General features: G+C 37.7%; 1 protein-coding gene across 1 annotated transcript in view; it reads right to left on the bottom strand.

Moving 5' to 3' along the window:
* The window catches only part of ADSS2 (adenylosuccinate synthase 2), a 40438-nt gene extending 22989 nt beyond the window's left edge, over nt 1-17449 (bottom strand). The window contains exons 1-4 of the mRNA XM_030868532.3: nt 17072-17449; nt 4012-4114; nt 3150-3218; nt 975-1025 (exon numbers count right to left, since the gene is read on the bottom strand). Of these exons, the coding sequence (XP_030724392.1) occupies nt 975-1025; nt 3150-3218; nt 4012-4114; nt 17072-17254 (406 nt within the window). The 5' untranslated portion in view covers nt 17255-17449. The remainder of the gene's footprint in view (nt 1-974; nt 1026-3149; nt 3219-4011; nt 4115-17071) is intronic.
* Nucleotides 17450-19149: the final 1700 nt, after the last annotated feature.

The raw sequence follows: 19149 nt of genomic DNA, 5'->3' as shown, positions 1-19149 counted from the left end.
TATGGGAATACCAATCTACTCATGGACAACATATACGATAATATGAACTAATATAAAAGTGTTTTGCAGTGGTAATCACAAATTGTTCTTTTCAGATTTTATAGATTAAGAAGCCTATGGCAAACTATGAAATGAAAAGGGAGTTTTCACATAAAAGCTGTATGTCAATCCAGTACAGTTTACTTCAAATAAGTTATTTTATTGATTTCCCATGCATAGTATTCAAATCTGTGATTGTTATTTGGAGGTACTTAAGAAAATTTTGATGGGGTTGCCTCTTAAATGGAGGTCAATGCTAAAACTAGAGCAGCTACTGCCTCAGGAGACATACATATTTAAAGACAATTTAAGAGTTCTAATCAATCCCAGAAGTTCTTACATGGTTTATAGTTCTTTCTCTTTCCTGGCTATTGCCTCTTAATCATGTCACTGGTAATTAAAAATGCTATCACTTCAGAGATAGGATAATAACAGGGAAACAAACTTCAAATATACTGGTGGTGGTTGAAATTAATTTTAGAATCCAGTTTGTTGTAACCAATGGAGGAGAAGGCTAGTCTGAATAAAATCTGCATCATTTAAAAAGCAGTATTATTACATTTTAGGTACAATGAATCACTCTAAAGACTTGCCCGATGGGAGACCTACTTTTACATGAGTATTAATATGTGCAAATAAAAGCTCTTTGTATTTTAATGTGGCTTATTTTTTAATAGAAGTAGTGATGTCTCATGAAATACTGCTTAAATTATTCATCTGATTAGCTAATTCTTCAGAAATAGGTAAAATTTAACCTAGCCCTTATTAAAAACAAAAGAAAAAAATGAATAAGATTCCATGTATCTGAACCCAATTATTACAATTCATCCTACTTAGTGTTCAGTAAAATTAAAGACAAATTGGCTACTAAATGCTTTCATGTGATGTTTCTGATAAAAAGACAGTTATAAATAAATGTATTACGTCCCCCTTACCAATATGAGCTCGGTCAGATATGATAAGCCTTTTTTCCCAGCCTTCCAGACCTAGAGGGAAGGGAAAAGATACATTTAATTGTACATTTTGTATAATTTTTAGACTTAATTTCCTTAGAAATACACTGTTTAAAAGTCTTTTTCACCTAAGTAGTCATTTTAGCATCTTTTCTTCTGCATAGGAAATATGTTTAATAAGAATTTTCTCACCTGTCATTCATTATACAAAGTCATTCACAAATTCCTTCTAAATGTTTTGCTCTAAAAAGCTCCAAACTCAAGCCAGCCATAGCCGCATAAAATACTTTCAGGAATCCAAAACAGAAATGGTAGGAAGTATCATTTTGTTGGGGGGGGGGGGTTGGGTGGGGGTGTGTGTGGAGAGGTGGGGGGGTGGGATGTGAGGGAGCGTGGGTGAAGTTCAAAGCAAGGGGAGAATTTTGAGAAAAGGGAGTTAATTTGGGTATGGCACCCTTTCCCAAAAGATAATTATAAAAAGTGTGATTAGGGCTTCCCTGGTGGTGCAGTGGTTGAGAGTCCGCCTGCCGATGCAGGGGACACGGGTTCGTGCCCCGGTCCGGGAAGATCCCACATGCCGCGGAGCGGCTACGCCCGTGAGCCATGGACGCTGAGCCTGCGCATCCGGAGCCTGTGCTCCGCAACGGGAGAGGCCACAACAGTGAGAGGCCCACGTACCAAAAAAAAAAAAAAAAGTGTGATTAAACAAAATAATAAAATGTTCTAATTCCTCCAAAGTACTGTCAATTACTGCACTTATCACACTGAATTATAAGAAGATACATGTGTCTCCCCATTTAAGTGTGAATGCCTGAGAGTAGGGGCCATGAATTTTCATAGTATGGGGTCTGTCATCCAATAAATGTTCAAGAAAAATGATTGTTAAATGAATAAATAAATGAATCTAAATATTCTTCTTTAAAGAGAGTAAGTTAGTAGGCTATATGCATTCTAAGGATAAGCCACTGAGCCCTATTTTCAAAACTAGTATTTGAATATTAAAAATTAGTTGTTAATTTTGATAATATCCAAAGATTTGTTTTACAAATATTCCTTATAGATTAAAGACGTTATTAAGCCTCCCGCTCTATAGCTGTTTTTGACATGTAACACGTATTCTAAAGTTTGCTTAGGGAATATTATAACAAAATATTACAAAGAAACTCAATAAAGTAGATTCAGCTGGGTTAGATAGGCCAGAAGGAAAAAGAGTAGGGCAAAATTGTAAAGGGGATGAAGGACAGCAGAGAGCAGCAAGGGAACCTCAAGGTGACCAATTAAAAAGGCAGACACAACACACAGGTAAAAGTGCAGGGAAGACAACAGAGATAATAGCAAGACAGGATTCTGTGAAGTCAGATTTAGTTGTTAGGAACACTTGAGGATGGACTGCCACTTTTAAACGTGAAAAATAAACTTTAACGATGTAATAGAATTTAATTCTTTAAATATGAGCTAAGGGAGAACTATACTAATGCTTTTCCTCAATTGTGTATCATTTGCATTGCCACATTCCCCTCAAACCCTAGCAAGGTAGCCTAACTGAATGTAAACAGACTTCCAAAAATCCAGAAGAGATTAGAAAAGGCAGGAAATCAAGTCTTTTTTTTAAAGATGGAAGTGGATACATTGCATAGAAGAAGCATTTCCCTCCTTTGGAGGCAGGGACCTAAAAAACCTCTTTTGTCCCTAGGTTATAGTAACCAAGGGAGTTCCAGATCCTCTAGGAAATGAGACTAAAAGTGCACAAAATGGGCTACAGTGGCTCTCTGACTGCCTTAAGCTAATTTTTGGCTTGTGTAGAAGTGGATGCTAACGAGCACAAATGACAAAATGAACTCGTGAATTTCCTAGAGTTTTGCCACCAGCATATAGTAATTCTAGCTACCTAGAGTTTGCAGATGACCAATGTGTAAAAAATCAGGACTTACACAATGACCTTGTTATGTTTGTCTTTTGTTTAGAACACTGATGATAATGAATAAAATTTAATAACTGACATTAAAAATTTTGTCCTACAATAATCTGCAATGTTAAAGTAGAAGACAAAAATGTTAAGTTTTTCTGGAATGAGAGCCCAATAATACTTCATTAAAAAAACAACAACAACAACAAAAAAAACTGGCTGCCAGACAAAGCAGACTCATTCTTTCATACCTTTTCCTTTTTGAACATTTTTTTCTGCTTCCTCAAACAACCCAGGTAGATGAATTACCACACCATTTCCTAAAAAACAAAAACCACAAATAAGCAAATCCCAAACTTAAACATCTATATCTATAATATAGCCATACATCTTCAATAACCCTTTATCTAGAATAGTAGAAGAGTGAGGCACTTTGATTAGGAGGACATTCTAATTTATCAGGGAGTTACCACAGAAATGGTTCCAAGTTTTAAACGGTAGTATAATGTAAATACATAATAGAACATAATACACAGAATACAAAACACTAAAACTACACTCAATATAACTTGAAATTTCTTTGAAACAAAGTGAAACTATTATTTTGAAAGAAACTAGTTATATAGTTTTAGGCAAACTGAACCAGATCACAGTCTTTCAAATTGGGGACTCAAACCTATTAGTGGCCATAAAATCAATTTATTGGGTTGTGATGAGCATTTTTAAAAATGAAAGATTAGAAGAGAAAATATCAGATTGCATCTTATAAGCGTTCAGAACCAGTCAATGAAACACAGACCTCTTGTATTTCTCACTATGCTTCACAGTGTTTGGAAAATTCATTTGATGATCTAACACTTTGTTATACAATTAAGATTGCCAATGATCAGAAATAAATGCAAAGTAATCATTCCAAAAAAGTTATTAGTGCTAAATGATCTAAAAGAGTTGTAAAACAGCCAAAGTTAGGTATATTCCAGAAGGTACCACTGTCAAGATTAATAAGCAATAAATGAATCATTTGATTAGAGATTAAATAAGTTTAGATTATGAAAAATAAACACTATTATCAATTGGGGAAAAATAGTCCCTAAATTCAGTTTATATACTTACCAATGAATGCCGTAACATTAGGATTAATTATTCCACTAGGTAAAAGATGAAAATCATACTCCACAGAATCTACAACAACTGTATGGCCAGCATTATTTCCTCCCTGAAATACAAGATTGGGAAAAATGAACCTGACAATAAATATGACAAGGAATATATCTCCTTCCAAAGTGAATTAATGATCTCCTGCTAAAATGTCAATAAGGCAACCCAAGTATTTGCCGTGAATACTTATTCTTTACAGGCTTTACAATAGTTTGTCTATCCTCTCTCCTTTCCCTACTTGAATGGTTATTCCTAACAGGATCTGGAAATTGAAGAGTTCAGGTTTCTGGAAGATAGGAAGACGTATCACTTTTTATTTTATTTTATTATTATTATTTTTTAGCTGGGTTGGGTCTTCTCTTCATTGCTGCATGCGGGCTTTCTCTAGTTAAGGCGAGCGGGGGCTACTCTTGTTGGGATGTGCAAGCTTCTCATTGCGGTGGCTTCTCTTGTCGCGGAGCATGGGCTTTAGGCGTGCGGCTTCAGTAGTTGTGGCACGTGGGCTCAGTAATTGTGGCTCGTGGGCTCTGGAGCGCAGGCTCAGTAGTTGTGGTGCACAGGCTTAGTTGCTCCGCGGAATGTGGGATCTTCCCAGACCAGAGCTCGAACCTGTGTCCCCTGAATTGGCAGGCAGATTCTTAACCACTGTGCCAACAGGGAAGTCCCATATCCCTTTTTAAAAGAGAGAAAAAAGCGAACAAAGTACAGGGAACAATTAGTTTGTTATTCTGTTTCTGGCACTATGTGGAACATGTAGCAATCTAATTAATTTTCCATGATATTTATCTTAAAAAATCCTTAAAATAGAAAAATCTATCCAGTTACCCTAACTTGACATAAATATTCATATAATTCTCATTGTCCTAAGAGTGTGTCAAGCAACTCTGTGACCTAAAATTATTATTCTTACATGGACTTATCAACGAGGATATCTCCCAAGTAAATCCCTCAAATATTGGTTATCCTGGAGAATAATTTTTAAATTTTAAAATCAGTCTCATGAGTTTGGTTAGTGACCGATTCCTTGAATCTGCTCATCTCTGGCTAAAGTAATACACTGGGTCAAGGAACCTCTAAAGCTGAGAATCATAGCATAAACCCATGGTGAAACTTCCACTCTATGAAGCAAAATGTGAAGTTGAATTATAAAAATTAGGTACAAAGGAGACTGAATATTAAGTGACCAGATAATATTTCTAAGTTTAAAAAGCATGGGGAAAAGACACAAATCAATTTGATTATGTTTAAACTTCTACACAATACTAACAAAAGTTTTAAAATAAACAACAAACTAGGAATATATTTGAACAAATAAAAGGTTTAACAACATCTTTGTGGGACATTTAAAAAAAAAAAATCAAAACGATATCTCCTGAGGATGACTAGTTTAACTTGATCACAAGGCTATTTGACAAATGTATTTTACTTACTTTTACCATCATCATCATGAATTCACAAAAATGCCAGAAAAATAGGTCCTGCAAAAAAATCTTCAAAAAAGCAAATACTTATTTACACTGTGTTTTGCACTGTACAGAGCAAAGAATTCCTTGCTTAAAGACTAGTGTATGTCGTGTAAATTAAAAAAAAAAAAAAAGACTTGGTGGTGGTGGCCTATAGTCCACAAGATAACAGGTAGATGACAAGACACAGGAAGGACAGAAGTGGTAGTGTTAAGCAATACCTCCTTCACTTGATACCATCAAGGCAACAGGTGAATATTTTTTACTATTTACTTTTTGTAGGCAACATCTGCATATGATACAAAAGGCACAGAAGGATGCACAATAAAAAGTGAAGTTCTTCCCATACTCTACCCTCCCCTTCCCTGCTACAAGGCTGCTGTTACCATCAGCTTTCTGTGTCCTTCCCTAAGTAATTTTGCATATACAAACACATTTATACATTGTTTTATTCCACCTATACAAATGGTAGGAAAGATACACACCTGGGCAGCTTGCTTTTTTACTTAACAAATCTTGGAGCTCATTCCATAACCTTGTGAACAGAACATCTCATCCTTTGAACAGCTGCACTACATTCCTTTTTATATGGACACATAATTTATTAAACTGGTCCCAAAGAAAGACATTCAGATTGTTTCCAACCTTTTGTCATTATTAACAATGTTGCAATACACTTCCTGGTACACACTTCACTATTATTTCACACTTGGCAGGTTTATCACCAATCCTGACAGAATCTTAAAACATAGAATATATTGATCTTAACTTAGTCTTTTTTAAATAACTCACAGGACAATTCTTACTTGGTTTTTACGGTTTTCCTTTTACTCTATCCCTCATACCAATATTAGCCTTTTTATCACAACTTTTTATGATTTAGGAAACGTCCCCCAACTTTTCAGGAAAAATCTTTTCAGAGTATGAAGCTCACTAAAATTTCCTCAAATCCTAGGAAAGTGTTAATTTGTTATTATAACTATTTACTCTAAATTGTTATAAAACACTAAATTTAATGAATTTGTATTAAATTGTTAATAGTACTGGTGACTTTGAGACCAACAACCAATAAAGCATTATTATTTAAGCAGAACCAGTTTTCTTTTTAATCCATCATTTGCTTAATATAAAAAACAATCTACTCTGTAATTTTGATGTAGACCTTTAAAGTAAGTCTCCTTTACACAAAGTTATTTTTACAGATATACTAATCATTTGGTGAAATAATTTACACAAAGTTATTTTTACAGATATACTAGTCATTTGGTGAAATAATTATTAACTCGGTTGTTCTTGTGTGTAACAAAGCCTACTACTCTCTTAGATAATATCTTGCCAAGACAGGAAGTAATGATGGAAAGATAGTGGCTGATATGTTTGTTTGTTTGAGGCAGGTGGCTGTGATTGGCGATAAATGACTTGAGGGCGATAAATTGCTTTAATTCTTAGAGTCCTTCCAAGTTTACATACAGGTGGTGGTTCAGGCTGGAAAAGTTCAGCTGCAGAAGGCTTGAAATCACACTTTAGTGTACAGCTTGCTCACTCAAACAATGCCCAAGATTTTTCAATAACCAATGCCTTATTAAGGATTACTATATGGTTTAAATCCCATTTATATTGTTTGACTGAGTAGGAAAATATGGTTAAATAAACCCAAGAATAACCCTAAAATTTTCCTTTTAAGGAGTTAGGGGAGAAAATGTAAGTGCTTATTAGTATATTCAGTCACTAGTGCCCTAAGAGGGAGTTGGGGTATAATAGCTTCTAATCTTGAAACACTCACTGTGCAGAAAACAGTCCTGAGGTGAACTGAGGAGCTACTCACAAGGAATTTCTTGACAAATTAAATCTACATATATAAAATAAGTTTGAGTATAGGGTCATTTCACCAAAAGCCCCTGATGAAGCTTCAAATTTGAAGTGCCTACTTGGACGCTAACCTAAAATACTTATAAATTGTGTGGAATATACAAAATTCTTCTTGGGAGCTCAGGAAAAGTGTCCTGAAACAGAGGTCCATGGAAAGGTCACATGTTATTAGCAGAGAGCAAAACAAAGAAGTTTCAATAGGACCACCACTGCCAGCCTCACCCAACCACAAATACCCACTACGAAGTTACAAGGGCAGATACAGTCCTCCCTCCATATCCACAGGAGACTGGTTCCAGGACTCCCACAGATACCAAAATCCAGAAATGTTTAAATCCCTTGTATAAAGTAGTGTGGTATTTGCATACAAGCTACGTGCATCCTCAAATATACTTTAAATCATCTCTAGATTACTTATAATACCTAATACAACGTAAATGCTATCTAAATAGTCGCCAGCATGGCAAATTCAAGTTTTGCGTTTTGGAACTTTCTGGAATTTTTTTTCGAATATTTTCGATTGGTGGTTGGTTGAATCCTTGGATGCAGACCCCAGGGATATGGAGGGCCAACTGTACTCTGAACTGCAGGCTCCCACATTTGTGATGGAATGCTTCTCACATGGGCAACTCTATGTAGTATGTACCAAGATAAGTAGCAAGGACATACCTGTTTAATTATGCTTAACAATTCTCCTAAGTAGCACTGGGAAGGCCAGATAAATGATGGGAGCTAAATATATCCTTATTTCTACTGATACTTTTAACAGACTCCCCAAAGCAAATTTGGTAAACTATCCTCCCAGATACAATATTAATCACATACTAATAGTTATATGTAACTACCTCTTGCTGCTTTGCTAAATTCCCATAACACTTATAATCCCAGTCATTCATGCAGCATTTAACAAATATCTCTAATTATCATAGCTGTATATTTTATACTACCTAACTAAAAAAACAAATATGTTCACTTAATTGCTATACAAACAAGGAGCTGTGGAATAGTAATTAATGTTGTTTTCCAGATCAATTATTATCAATAGAGAAAATATTTCTTAATGAATCTCAGATGTCTTAATTTTTGAACATTTTTAATTTTAAAATATCCCATCTAAAACCCCAAGAAACAAACCAACCAGTGGAGCCCAAAAAAGTGGCTGCATAGTGTGTGGCAAGTCTCTTTGAGGAAAAACCTAAGTTTATAATGCCTTATATGATATTTTTTCTTATATTAAATAACAAGAACAAATGTAAAATTCAGTGGGGATAGATGTGAGATGATCTTTAAGTACAAGGACTCACTACTTCTTTGCTTCCCCCGCAGTGACCAATAAAGTTCTATGACATTGTTAGTACTTATTTGATATGGCCTGATTAATTTTAGGAAACAAAACTCTACAAGTCTGAGACAATAAAGCCATTCTATAGCCTCCCAAAAAAGAATAAATGCAAATTAATAGTATTAAAGTAAAGAATATATCAAAAAAAAGAAATCCAGTCATCCAATCAGCACTCACCACAATCACAAAAACATCCCCTAATTTGGTGTTTATTTTACCTATTTTCTTTGACCATTATTCTTACATTAAGATTGAATGTAAATATCAAATAAGCTTCCTAATGACCAGGAAAAAACTGTATCTCATTGAAATAAATTAGAACATTATGATGGGGGCGGGGGGAGCAGAACTAAAATTCTGTGTTCTCAAAGATGAAGAGCAAAGTTTCTTGTATATACTCTTAGTTTTTAAAAACCAATACAGCTAACGCTCATTATTTTAATTATAGTTAAAATAATAATAACCTATTTAACACCAAACATTCTTCCCTCTAGAAAAGCACTAGAGGTCTACAGTGATATTAGAAAATAGTTTACAAATGAGAATCACCCTGAATTAATGTTTCCTCATTTCTTAATTTTCCCATATGAAATTAACTGTAGGTCAGCTATACCTTTTGTATGTTCAGACCCTCTGCTTCCCTACCCCCTCACCCCTTACTTTGTAAATCATAGTAATCATCCCCTCTGGCCACAGTAATTGATCCAGACAGGGAAACCTGATCCAAGCTTGAGCCAATCAAGCTCCTCTCTCTTGGGAATTTGATTTTCAAAGTCAGAGATGGCTATCACCTAAGGGAGCATCCTAAAGGTAAAGGCTGCCAGTTCTGGCTGCTGAGATCCCAGAAGCTGTCTGCCTTTGTCTCAGGCCACTTTAAGGTTTAGCCATCTTGGTCTTCCTTTAAACATATTGGCATTTTGCTTAAGACAATCTCTTTCCATTGCTTGCAGACAAAGAATCCAAATGATTCACAAAACAAACTCATTGCAACATGGTATGTATACAGCTGGCTCTCTAAGTTCACATCTTGTGCTAGTAATAACTGAATATAAAATGATTAACTTATGTACACCTGAAACTAACTGTAAATCAACTATACTTCAATTAAAAAATGATTAACTTCTAAATTTTAATATTTATGCTGTCAAGAACAAACCTCTAAAACATGGTACTGCAGGATACAGGGATGATACAATATTATTTAGTATTTAGTTATTTTGTAACTGTTCTCTTAAATATCATATAAGGCATTACAGACTTATGTTTTTCCTCAGAGACTTGCCACACAATATGAAACCACTTTTGGGCTCCACTGGTTTGTTTGTTTCTTGGGGTTTTAGACAGTATATTTCAAAATAATAGTATTTAATTCTTTTATATGGTTTCCATGTGTACTTTTTTTCCCCCCAATTTAATTTTAAACTTAAGAAAGTCAGAAGACAAGTGTTTTAAAGTTTCTTTCCACCACTCCTCAGAACCAGAGGCTGTCAAGACCAGCTCTAGAATAAAAGTTTGGATCAGGAAATGTTGATATGTGTAAGTTTCTAATTAAGAAGGTCCAGGAGAGATTTAAAAAAAAAAAAGAAAAAGAAAAGAAAAGTAAAAAAGAAATTTAAACAGGAACAAAATGACATTAGTCTGCAAAAGTGACTCCCGAATATTAACTTCTTAGTTTGCTCCTAGGTCTTCCTCTTCCCCAAATCACTCGGGCAACTAAGTGAGTTTCTGCTGGGAGAGGAGATGAAGGCAGTGTTACAACCCGAAACAATGATGTCTCTTTTTAGCAATAGTGTTGTGGGCTAACAATTTCATGCACATAGCCAAGAGGCATTTCTCAGGCCACTTAGGCCTCTAAAATAGTATCTGTCTTCTCTTCTCTTTGTCTTCTTTTTGCTCTGAATACATGAACACTGTACAGTAATCACAGAGCTCCAAATGAACATCAGTCAAGAAGTCAGAGTAAACACTGTGGATTACAGCAGAGCACAGCAATGCCTCAGACTCCATGACTTTGAACTATTCCAGCAATCAAGAAAGTATTCCCACTTCCTACCTAGTCTTCAAGCTTCTTAGAAACCTAACAATCTTTTGAGTTGGTGCTTATTACCTGTGCTGTTTTTCTTGGTAAACACTGAAAGGCCTGTGTCCCTTTCCTGATGAAACACTTCACTATTTGCCAAAACTAAAACAGCAATCTACAGCAATAAAGCAATTATAAACAAGGATGACTGTTCTTTTATAAAAACATTCATATAATTGCAATTAGCTTATGATTTCAAAGTAGAGCAGGTTTAAGTTACTAGCAGTAAGTTGATCAAATTAAACTATTCAACAGTAACCAGACACACTAGATAGGAAAACATATACAGGGTATCTGAATTTCTTTTTAGCAAAGACATCCAAGTATACTGCTAAGTTATCTCTTAAAGGCTTACAGTATCTACTTTACCTTACAGTATTATGGTTACCTTCCAGTTTCATACACAGATAAATGTCACACAAATGATAAAAATCTCAAGTACCTTGTATTTTGTACCTTAAATTACCATTATAAAACAACTTCTCACAATGAAAATGGAATGAGGCATGGCCTTGGAGGATCTCAGGTTCCTAATTAAGAAGCTCTAGACTCTAGGTACCAAACTCTAATATACACACTTACTAAACAACGGTCAGAGATGACCAGGGTCATAGTCAGGAAGATCAGACATGCAAGCAAAAAATGCATAAACCAATAATGTTGTGCAGCTCTCTAAATGCTTGATAAAAATTCACTTAATCATTACATTTATGGAGGTATTTTCTTAAACACATTGAAATTGAACTGCAGATTTCAAGTTAAAAAAGTTTTCTCTCATGAATAAAATTCTTCCTTTAAAAGGGTGTTTAAAAGCTTGACACAAAAATCCCATTTTTAAAAATTTCATGGGACCTCTTATTTTTTAAAGAGGAATTTTATTATATTGAATTAAATATAATTAAAAGTTGGTCCAATGTAAAGAACCATTCCGTCTTGGAGCCAGAGTAGCCATGGGAACTGTCCTCTATTTACTGTTCTTTTCTTTCTTTCTTTCTTTCTTTTTCTTGACTGAAGTATAGTTGATTTACAGTGTTGTGTTAGTTTCAGGTGTACAGCAAAGTAATTCAGTTATACATACATATATATTTTTTTAAATAAATATTTACTTATTTACTTTTCGCTGCGTTGGGTCTTCATTGCTGCACACGGGCTCTGTCTAGTTGCGGTAAGGGGGGGCTACTCTTCGGTGCGGTACGCAGCCTTCTCATTGCGGTGGCTTCTCTTGTTGCGGAACACATTCTCTAGGCGAACGGGCTTCAGTAGTTGTGGCTCGTGGGCTCCAGAGAGCAGGCTCAGTAGTTGTGGCACACAGGCTTAGTTGCTCCGTGGCTTGTAGGATCTTCCCAGACCAGGGATCGAACCCATGTCCCCTGCATTGGCAGGCGGATTCTTAACCACTGTGACACCGGGGAAGTCCCATACATATATATTTTTTTTTTCAGATTCCTTTTCCCCTTATAGGTTATTACAAAATATTGAGTATACTTCCGTGTGCTATACATACTTACTGTTCTTTTCAATTGCTTTCCCCAGATAATACTGAATACCTCAATATCCCTTTGACGTTAGATAAAAGTATTCTAATATCACCAGTCTTCACTTATTGGTATGTAGCTCAACCACATTAATCAAAATCTGACCTAGTCCCCAAAAGATACTATAAGTAGATTTGTATTCAGTTACAGTAAGTAAGCTATTAACTATATTATCAATTCACCAGTTCACTCTAGATTTGTTCTAGGCAAAAGTTTTTCCTAGAGATACTTAAAACTAACGAACTAACCCACCCGTTCTCACCAAAATTAAAGAAACAGAATAATATTGATCTGATACTGAGATAACCTCATATAATTTAAAAAATATATGCCTCAAAAATAGAGATAATGGTATATTATATACACTAATACAATAAGTTTAAATAGTGAACAACTTGAGACATCCTCATCGACCAAACTTTGAGATCTACTGCCCTCAACAAGGAAAAACTATTTACTAGAATCACAGAGCATTCAACTGAAATTTGCTGAGGAAATACACAAAAATGATACAATTATCAGTTATCTATTTTCTCATAGATACAAGAAATAAGTCTAAAATAAACTAGTAAAGCCTTTGAACATAATGGTACGTGAAAAATACTAGCTAAAAATACTACTTAACAAATGTTAATCCAAGGAAAGTTGGGGATTCCACGTTAAACTCATGCCAATAGTCAATTAAATTGTCTAGGGGTATATTAAAATAATACAGGAAAGGGCTAAACTACTGAATTCACAGAAATTTCTAAGGGTGATCCAGGTCACCCAATAAATATTTGTTGAGTATTTACTTCCTCTCTGCCTCACACAGTACTGGATGCTATGGAAGAAAACAAAAAAGGAACAAGTCCTCTTTTTGAGAAAACGTACATTCTAGTAGGGAAAACACAGTAATCCGAGAAAGCAGGAGTTAACCAAGTACACCACACTCTGGTATACACTTATGTAGGCACTTGGGAAATACTACACATAAAAAACAATCCTGATAGGAGACACAGAAATAGCAATTGTTATAACACTGGAAGAATGGCTTACCTTAAATGCTAATTCTCCACCATCTTCAAAATTATGGGAAGTGGTTTAGAAGATAATTTTAGCTGTATAAGGTCAAGGCATTAAAAAACACTGAAATTATTCTCTTTTAAATTATCTTTCAACCTTTCTGATTATTTCAAGGAGAACGCCTCAGTTGCGGCTGGTATGTCTTTTACATTTCTCTATCACTTGCTAATAGCTGGTTTCAGAGCCTTCAGCAAATACCAGCATCTAGCTATAAATTAACATTTTTTTTCATTGTGTTTACTTTTATGGCCAACTTTATATAGCAAGTGACAGGATATACTTTCCCTTTGTAATTAATTTTAGTTAAGATTTTCTCTTTATATTAACTTTAAAGCCCTGGGGAAAAAACACAAAGAAATACTCTTCTACCTATTCCTGATTACAGGCAACTTCATGCCTGTAGTTGTAGCTGAGACTACCAAGCTTTACTTTCTCCAGAACAATAAATAAGCCCATGCTTAAGGTCTGGTATAAAGTACAATAGTTAAAATCTCTGTAGTTTCTACTCAACAAAATAAAGAAAATAAAGAATAGTAGTTTACTTTGAGAGTATCTGGGGAGAAAAAAACCCAGTAATATTCTCCTAATAAAACTATTTTTGTGTTGCCAGGAAGGAGGCTTCCTATTCCCATACTTTAACCCTTCGGAAAAACCTGTACTAGTCCCCTTCTCTATCCCCACCCTGGGCAATACTTGTTTAAGAAACAGTTGTCCACTAGACTATAAGCTCCCTGTGGGCACAAGCCCTGCCTTTTTCAGCTTTTAACTCTGGGGCTAAGTGGTCCCCTGTAGATATTCATTATGTGATTGTTGGATGAATGAACTGTGCCAGGAATTGGTCCTATACTTAATTCTTCTCTTTTTCTTAAAAGACCTATCGATTTAAAATTAAGTCATCCTTTCATGCAAGTCCTACACACTTATTTAAGGATCTAGTGTATCTAACAAGTTATAAGTAACTTCCTATAAATCTTGAATCTAAAATACAGGTCTTAAGTGCTATGATGATGAAAATGCCACTAGTTTTGCTTATATTCTTTCCAAACAGGCATTTTAAATATTAAAATATATAGTTAAATGCAGTGTCAGCTTTTCTTTTTAAAAAAACTGTATTTTTACTGGAAAAAATTCCGTATTTTATGATTCCATTAGAGATACATTATGTGTATACCACTTCTGGAGAAAGACTGTATAAAACCTGAGATTATGGCATGAATATGACAAAAATATACTGCTTAAACTCTAACAAAGTACATATTATTTTCAATAATACACAAAATTTGAATCATCAAACATGGCAATTCAAGCTCAAAATGTTTTTCCTAAAGTTGACTTTTCCCAGCTCTCTATACATACTTATTAAGAATTTCAACATTCCATAACCATCAATTTTATAAGTCAGGAGAACTTCACTAAGTAGATGTCAGCTTACTAGGACTGACCAGATGATATAAAGTTACCAAGGTGAATCACAAGGGATATTCTTAAGTCTATTCATTACTTATCTGCCTGCACTAACAAGACGTAAGAATCCTTCTAATGATGAGCTCTTAAAAGGCACTAGAAGAATACAACACTTTTTAAATTATATAAGGAAGGTAGTAAGTCAAAACTTTCCCGGTGAGTAAAGTCTGCCTAACAAGTCTGCTCACATGTTTCTTCTCTAACTTCAGCTAACATTTTGTTTGTTTGTTTGTTTGTTTGTTTGTTTTGCGGCGCGCGGGCCTCTCACTGTTGCGGTCTCTCCCGTTGCGGAGCACAGGCTCCGGACACGCAGGCTCAGCGGCCATGGCTCACGGGCCCAGCCGCTCCGCGGCATGTGGGATCTTCCCAGACCGGGGCACGAACCCGTGTCCCCTGCATCGGCAGACGGACTCTCAACTACTGCGCCACCAGGGAAGCCCTCAGCTAACATTTTAAAGCCAAACTTGGCTCCTTCTCCGTCACTTCTCTCTAGACTTTCCAAGGGCATCAGATCAGATTGGTCCATGACCTCCTTCAAGATTACTTTTTACAGTAACACAGTAGCACCTTCTCCAATCAACAAACTAATTCTACTACGTTTCAAAGGGATGTTAAAACTGAGGATCTTCCAGAATAAAGGCAAAATGGTCACATTCCCAAAACCTTCTTACAAGCCATAATGTAGCTGATCCCGAGCACTACTATTTCTGTGTAAGGAAGATGTCAGAAATGACAGTGAAGTAAATAAACAGGTCTCAGCCTCTCTCCCCTCCTACCCAGAAAGAGTTAGGTATATTTTCATACTTCTTTCCCCACAGCACAGCCAGATCTGATTTTAAGACAAAAGGAAGGTGAAGGCCAGCCTTCTGGAGCAGCTCCTAAGGCAGTGTGAGGCAACCCCTTTAGGGGTGTTATTAAGTAAGGTATGCGTGTTGCCAGAGGGGTGGAGGAATAGAAGGCTGGAAGGGAGGTGCTGGTGGTGGTGCTAGTGGTAATACTAAGAGGCAACTGGTGCAACAGCTGTCTTAACCAAGGAACGGGCAGGATGGATTTTTGCACGCAAAAAACAAGATTTTTATTTAACTTTTGATGTGCCTACGATTACCTTTTCTGCATGCTCAAATGGTACTCAATTTTAGGTAGAAAACTTCCAATCAAGTGGGCCTATGAACTTGTTAGAATGTACACAGCATCATCATATTGTGCCAGGTAAGTTCATGAAGAAGAAACATTCTTGCAACCTAAACAGGCAGTGGTTAACTTCAGATATTACACTACCATTCGTTTTGAAAGTAGTTATTGCTCAACTATTTCGAATTTTAAAATTGGTAACAGTTATCTAAGAGCCTTTACAAAGGCCTAGCTTCTAGGCTGCTTCAAAGCAAACGACAAATAGGAAGAAAGCTTACAGTGAAAACCACGTGTCTCCCGGTAGGAAGTACCTTACCATTCCATTTCCCGAAAGTTCACTCTAGATGTGAGCGTAACACTGTAAATATTTCTAAATACTAGATTTGACACTCGTGTATTTCACTTGCCTCAATCGTAAAAGAGCTGGGTGGGATTCCCACCTCTGGGACCAACATGTAAAATTAATCACCCCTTAGTATACCGGGTACCGAGTAAAAAAACCGGGGACACTAAACAGTCATCAAACAGCCCTAAGCCCCGGAGGTGGGTTCTCATGTCAACAAAGTGGCCCGGAGGTGGCAAAGCTCTGCAAGCTCGGGGCCTGCAGGTGGGGAAGTGGTGAGTCTGGATTTCAGGGCGTTTCGGCCCACTTGGTCTCCCTGAGCGGATGGGTGATGATGGGGAAGGTTTTGCGGCCCCGTAGGGTCTCCGCCCGGAGTCGCCAGCAGGCCTCGGGCGGTAGCTCCTCAAATTCGAACAGTAACCCACCTCCACCCCGGCCTCAGTCCTGGGTTTGAGCACTTGTCCCCAGACCGAGAACTGCAACTCCCCAGGCATCGCGCATCTCAAAGGCTCCCCGTCAAGCCGCATCTTCCTCCTGAGCCACCCCGAGCCCTCAGCCCAAGGCCCCAGGGCAGGGGTCTCCGACCTCCCGCCATTTCTCCACGTCGCCGCAGCTCATAATAAAAGGAAAGAACCTCAAGGTGACACCTTATTTTGGACGGTGAATGCGAGTTCTGGGCCCGAGCTCAGGGGCCGGCTTCCCATCAGAGCCCGGCCGCCTCACCTGGCAGCGGCACACGATGTCTGCGTCCTGCGCCAGCAGATCCACCACCTTCCCCTTGCCTTCGTCGCCCCACTGCGCGCCGAGCACCACCGTCACCCGGTTCCCTCCGGGCCGCGCCCTGGGGCGGCCGCAGTCGCCGTTGGGCAAGGAGGATGCCGCCGGGTTGGTCTCTGCGAACGCCATGGCTCCAGAGACGCGAGGAGAGCCCGAAGGGGACGCGGGCGGGCAGGAGTGCGCGAACTGAACTGCTCTGCGGCCGCCAGCCACATGCGGAGGAAGAAGGAGCCAGAGCCAACCCGCCCCCGCCCCGCCTGCAGGGTCGCCACCCTCCCGCCAGGCCCGCCCCGCGCTCCCGCCGCCCTCGGCGCGGGGGGAATCAGGACCTCCCGGAGGACGCCGGCCTCGGCAGCACCGCCCCTCAGGGAAAGACCACGCCCCTTCCACGGCCGGGCGCGCCCCTCCAGGGCGAACCGGGCGAGCGGAAAGGGGCGGGGGCGGGGCTTCGAGCGCGCTTCAGCCTCAACGCCCCGCCCACCCGCCCGTCCTCCCGCTTTTCAAACTGGAGAGGCGGGGAGGTGTGTGCCTGTGCGTCAGACTACAACTCCCGGCAGCGCTCTGGCGGAAGCGACGTATATCAGTGATTTGGTGTCTGCCATCTGCACGTTTCAGTCTGAAAATGTTCATATTTAAATAATTTTTAATTTGTTTTTATTAAGGGATGAGATAGTGTGTACAAAATACAAAGGGTGCAATTTCAAAATACAAATGGGATGAAATTGAAACGTACTATAGATTTATAATTTGGAAAGTAAAGCTCTGGAAGTAAGAACAGAGATGGGAACAGGCAAACTCGAAAGTAAAGCAGTAATGTAGAGGACATTAGGCCTGAAAATGTAGAGAACACGTAGAGTCCTATACCTTCTCATTTTACATATTAGTAACAGAAGTTCAGAGAGAAGGAATGAATTGCCCATGTCATACAATATATGCCGAATACTATAATACACTTTTAATTCCCACAACCATATGAGGTAGGTAATACTATCTTATCCTTATTTTACAGGGTTTAAAAGTTAGTGAACTTCCTCCAGTGAGGGATGAATTGGTACCTAGATGGTCTGAGTCCAGAGCCCAGGTCCTTTCTGTAGTGTTTAGTGTTTCAGTTGTCGCTAGATTCCCAAGTATACTGTGAAAATAAATTAGGCTCATTTTAAGTGGAGTCAGGAAGCCCCAACGGGGTAGCTGTCGTGCAGGTACCATTCCTAGCAGATTGCATAACCAGAGGAACAAGGAAGATAAGAATATTACTCTTCTTCTGGGATAAGGGAAGACATTTTTCACACAGGAATTTTATCTCCTACTTTTAAAAAAAAGAAGGCAGATTCCTCCCTGCCCCAGCAACAATGCTCTAACCTTTGAAATCTTTTTGCCACTTTAGTTAAATGAATAAATATTATTTTATAATGATCTGTGATCCAATTTAGTCATGTCCAAAATTTTTGATATTTTTTAAAAACTTCCCAAGAATCAAACTATAAATGAAGTCTTTTTGACCTTAAACTAACTTTGGGATTTTTTTGGAGGGCCTCTGGAGCATCTTGAAGGATCTGTTCTCTCTCTTTATTAAAAAGGAGATATTAAACTAATTAGGCTTATTTGGGAAATTACATGGGAAGCATTGTCAAATAAATAATACTAAGCCTTCTTTACATTGCATCTGTATATGTCATAAATGTTTCAGAAATTATGACATTCCTAGAAATCTTGATATGTTCTGGTGTATTATCATTCATAATTCTAGTTATTATCTTAAAATGTGTGTCATAGAACTTACCAAATTCCCATGTCAATTCCATAATAATGGACTCTTATTGGATCTTTAATAACAGACATTTAAGTCTTTTGTCATTCACAGAGAGTTACTGTTTTACTCTGATGCTTTACAAGAATATTCCTATAAAAATGCTTCGTCTTCAAGGAGATTCCTGGAAAAGACCCTAACAAATACTCTAGAACAGGGGTCCCCAACCCCCCCAGGCTGCACAGTGGGAGGTGAGCGGCAGGGGAGCCTGCGAAAC

The sequence above is a fragment of the Globicephala melas genome, chromosome 1 (genome assembly GCF_963455315.2).
Source record: "Globicephala melas chromosome 1, mGloMel1.2, whole genome shotgun sequence".
Lineage (NCBI taxonomy): Eukaryota > Metazoa > Chordata > Mammalia > Artiodactyla > Delphinidae > Globicephala > Globicephala melas.
Note: the sequence above shows the minus strand (reverse complement) of the source record. Positions and strands in the feature narration are given on the sequence as shown.